Raw genomic sequence first — 4597 nt, forward strand, 5'->3', positions numbered from 1 at the left:
GTTGGAATGATTCATATTAGAAACAAAGAAAAATACCCTACTGATGGCTCCTTCTAGGCAACTGACTGTGGTGTTATTCCACTTTGCACATTCTACTACCTGCTGTCCAGGACTAATCTCCCTTTAGAAGAAGCTCCGTTGAGATGGCAGCTCGAGCTCTTACAAAATACATCTTGTATTAGGGTCTATTTCCCAGAATGTCAGAAACAGAAATTTGAAGAAATTCAGAGGAGAGCAACTCAGAGGAATAGAAAAAAAGAGATTGATTTAAGAGGAGAGATTGAAAAAGAGACAGTTTGAGAGATGGATTTTTTCAAAGTAGACCAGCAATTCCAGGATGCCAATTTGTGGTATCATAAATGAAGGTCTGATTTCCAGAAACTATTGGGTGTGGAGAAAAGCAGACCCTCTAAAGGATCCCTGAAATAGAAGTCAAACTTCATTAAATAAGAAATGTATAACGTATTTGAGTATTACAACCAAGAGAGGAGCAAGCAGAGATATTAACCACAAGTAATGGAAAATTGATAAAGAAATTAAGATTGACATGAAAATTTAAGGGAAATCTTCTGTTAAACTAACCATTAGCTAATTTAATTTAGTGTAAAATACACTGATTTTATTGGAGGTAAACCAGTGTAGACCAATTGAGAGTCTGAGCTTCTGGTACTGTGGAACAATTAAAGAAAATGAGTGGCATGAACTGTGGTACATCACGTGTTGACAGTCCAAAGGGATTAGAAAAATGCATTGCTAGGACTATCTCCCCATGCCTCCGAGCTCTGCTATCTCATCAATGAAGTTGCTGCTTCTGCTGGGAGGAAAGAAAGGAAGAAACTCTGAGGAGAAGAGAACAGATCCTCATTTCCCATCACTCTTACAACCAGAACAGAAAGAAATGTGTTGCTAAAAGGGATTGTCCCCAAGGTGCCAGCCTGTTACATGGGCTCTAGCATGGAGAACTCCCACATGCACATTACACACCCTTGGGTTGATTTCATGTCCAACCGTGAGCCACTTGGAACCTGTAAAACTGCTGCCATTCAAAACATATATAACCTGCCCTCCAAACATCTTCTCAGTCTGGCTGAGAGGATCTGGTGGAGATGAAGAATACTCTTGTCACCTTGCTGGCTGCTGTCCTATGTGTGGAGCAAGGTGAGCCTCTAATGCTGCTACTAGTTAAGATAAGGCTTATAGAGAAGATGGTGAAAAATTTTCATATGTCCAAAATTTGGAGGGTTATCACCAACTTTACAGTACTGCAGTGTTGCAGCCATGCTGCCACTAACTTCCTTTTGCACCTTAATGATTTGAAATAAGATCCTGATAAACTAATTCTTCTTTCCAGCAGGTGGTACTGAGTGATAGAGCTGTAACTGTATGACACTGGATGTTGGGTTAAATCCATACAGTAATCTATGAGATCTTCCCAAATAATTGAATTTGGAAGTGCCAGAAAGCATAAAAAACCATATTTTTTAATCCATTTTAATTTTTGAGTATTTTACAGACTTTTCTATACCACTGATTTCTCCATTGTAGCAAGCCACGTGGTTTGCCATGTGCCTTGCTCCCTAGGAAAGGCATCAGTGACAATTTTTATAGATTAAATCAGAGGTGAAAGAGCTTTTCTGTGCATATATCAGGTTAAAGGTATCCTTCTCCCAAAAGGAAGTCTGAGGTGCTCTGAATGTGTGTCCTCCTTCTGGGACTGATACACACGTGTTGCCACATCACTACTTGCACGTAGGAATAATGACCAGATTGCTAATATTTCCCCCACGCCTGATGGTTTCCCAGAAACCATGATACATATCTAGCAGGGGTTAAGAAAGAAGCATCTAATTAATTCTTGCTCTCTGATGTATCAACCCTCTACTCCTACATTTTTTTAGACAGATGGTTCTGCAGCATGCCTTAAAGATCAGAAGCTTCAGCCAGTTTTGAGGTGGGAAAAGAAGTATTCAATTCTAAAAGAATAATTATCAAAGGCAATGTCTTCAGTGTAACCCAGGATGAAGTGAAAAGCTAATAGAGATCCAGTACATGGTGGGATACCTTATTGCTGTAGTAGGTTGATGACATTTTATATTGACATCAGCTTCCAAATGGACTTAAGGACAACATTTTATACATCACCTTTCTGTAGCCCAGGCTAGATCAGAGAAAGCTGGTAATTCTAATATCAAAGCTTTCACATTCAAGAGTAAGATCTTGATCACATCTTTCTGGCCTAATACAAAGACAAAGGAAAACTTGGAGATAACAGTTATATGATCCGTCTTATGTATCTGAGGTCTCATTCAAGACCTTAATAAGCAACTTTTGATCCAAACTGTTGACGTATCAGCCCACCAAAGAGAGTCTGTTGCCATTTGCATCCATGAACTCACCATTATATGTGTAGTGGAAGGTGTCCCTGCTCATGGCAGAGGGATTGGAACTAGATGATCTTCAAGGTCCCTTCCAACCCCAACCATTCTATGATTCTATGATTTTATGATTATGTCCAGAAGAAATCTTAAAATGTCATGATCCTTTTCCCTGCTGCAATGCTGGACCAAACCAGGCAGATGTTTGTCTAAAGTGTTCTTGAAAGTTTTTATCAAAGAAGATTCCACAGCCTGGAATTGCTCAGACTCTCATCCTTTTAGAAAGTTAGTCTTAATATCTCTAACACCTCCTTGTGTACAGTTCTCCTGTGCTTTCACCATAGGATGTGTAGAACATTTTATTACTTTCTTCTTCGATGCTGTTACTGTGTCTTTCCTCAGCTTTTTCTCATTTTTAATAAAAAAACCCTAAACGATTCCAACCTTTTCTCTGAAGTTATATTTTCAAGATCTCTGACCATTTCTCCTCCCTCTCCTCTGGTCTCTCTCCAAATGCTTTGCATAGTTTTTGAAGTGCCACATACCTCCAGCTGAGGCCTTGATAGAGTGGAAAGGCCACTTTGCATATCTTGCACATGACATTGCTGCCTGTGTTCCCTTGGGTGACGTTTGTTTTCATCGCTGTAGTGTGACAACGTTGACTCCTACTGTTTACACTGCAGCCCTCAATTGTAACTGAACCAATTGTTCTTCATCCTACATTTAAGCACTTAATTTTTATCTTAGTGTAATGTATTTCTCTTTATTGAACTGTGTCCTTTCTGGTTTTCATTCTTCTATTACATCCAGCTGTCAAAATCACTTAGAACTCTACTTACAATATGTTTTCAGCTATTTTGTCCTTGGTATCATCTGAAAATGTGATGTGCGTCTTCTATCCCACCTCTGTTGTCACTAGTGATGATACTGTATAGACCTGAGCCCACAGCAGAGCTCTGGAGAACCTTATGAGTTGCACTGCTACAATTAGTTTGACCAATAACCGTCGTGAACTACCCTGTGAGGGTGTTTTCATGTGTAGCTTTGTACCCATTGCATTTTCACTAGCTTATGTTTCCTGGACTTGCTCATTACAACATAATTCAAGATTGTGCCAAAAATTTTGGTAAAACCATATTACATCTCCTCTACCCTCTATGTGAAGACTCAACTTTTTAAGTGATGAACAAAGCAAAAAAGCTACATAGTGTTATGACCCTCTCAGCATCAACAGTTGGAAACTTTTTCCTTCCCTTCCATCAGGAACTTCTCATTTAATGGTCTGTCTGACCTACGTTGCCCTTCTACTTTCTTACTGCCAACTTCTTATCGGGCAAAACTCCACTCATAGCAACGTGTCCTCTAGTTTCTTTCTGCCCTTTCCATATTGACAGGCTGTCCCCAGACTTACCAGGAACTTAGCAAGTGTTCTGCACTGTGTTTGCTTCTCTTTCCAAAAATATCTGTGCTTTTAAAGTAACTCATCCCCTCTCCTACACACAAAAACACATACTTTGCTCTGGGTAATTTCACAAGCTCAGAACCCAACCATCCCCGTAAAACCTACAAATTAATTAATTTGCCTAGTTAAGGAGTGTTCTGCAGACACTTTGCTGTGGTTTCTCATCAAGACTGTGTTTTTTCTCTTCTTCCTTTTTATCATTACTTTACAGAGGCTTTCCAGAAGTCAACCTACCACCTTGATTTGAAGTGGTACATTCTTGACAGACAAGACAGTTCATTGCTGCCTGTCCTTCCTGCCAGACATCTTCTGTATCTGTATCACAGATGTGTGAATTATCCCAACAAATCTATGTTTAATAGTTAAGCCATTGTGGTGGTTTGACCCACACAAGGACCATGCAGTCCTGCACTCACACCCCTCCCCCCCAGTGAGATTGTATGGGAGTCACAACAAAGGGGACACGGGGTTAGGATGAGGACAGGGAGGGCTCACTCACCAGTGATGGTCACGGGCAAAACAGACCCAACTTGGGGAAGAAAAATCAATTTAATTTGTTGCCATTCATCTGAGTATCACAGTGAGACAGAACAACCACATCTTACAACACCTTCTCCCCACCCCTCCCTTCTTCCTGGGCTCAAATAACTTTGCTCCTGATTTCTCTGCCTTCCCCCCCAGCAGCACAGGGGTCAGGGAATGGGGGTTCAGTCAGGTCACCTCTGCTGCTCTTCCCAGCATGAAAGTCCAGGAACAAGAT

General features: G+C 40.6%; 1 protein-coding gene across 1 annotated transcript in view; it reads left to right on the forward strand.

The window, feature by feature from the left end:
• Nucleotides 1-1106: 1106 nt before the first annotated feature.
• LOC104531929 (lymphocyte antigen 6E-like) overlaps nt 1107-4597 on the forward strand; it is a gene marked incomplete at its 3' end in the record, with an annotated part of 6481 nt that continues 2990 nt past the window's right edge. Inside the window, exon 1 of the mRNA XM_010177010.1 lies at nt 1107-1158. Coding sequence (XP_010175312.1) covers nt 1107-1158 — 52 coding nt within the window. The remainder of the gene's footprint in view (nt 1159-4597) is intronic.

Source organism: Antrostomus carolinensis, unplaced genomic scaffold (genome assembly GCF_000700745.2).
Source record: "Antrostomus carolinensis isolate BGI_N321 unplaced genomic scaffold, ASM70074v2 scaffold2100, whole genome shotgun sequence".
Lineage (NCBI taxonomy): Eukaryota > Metazoa > Chordata > Aves > Caprimulgiformes > Caprimulgidae > Antrostomus > Antrostomus carolinensis.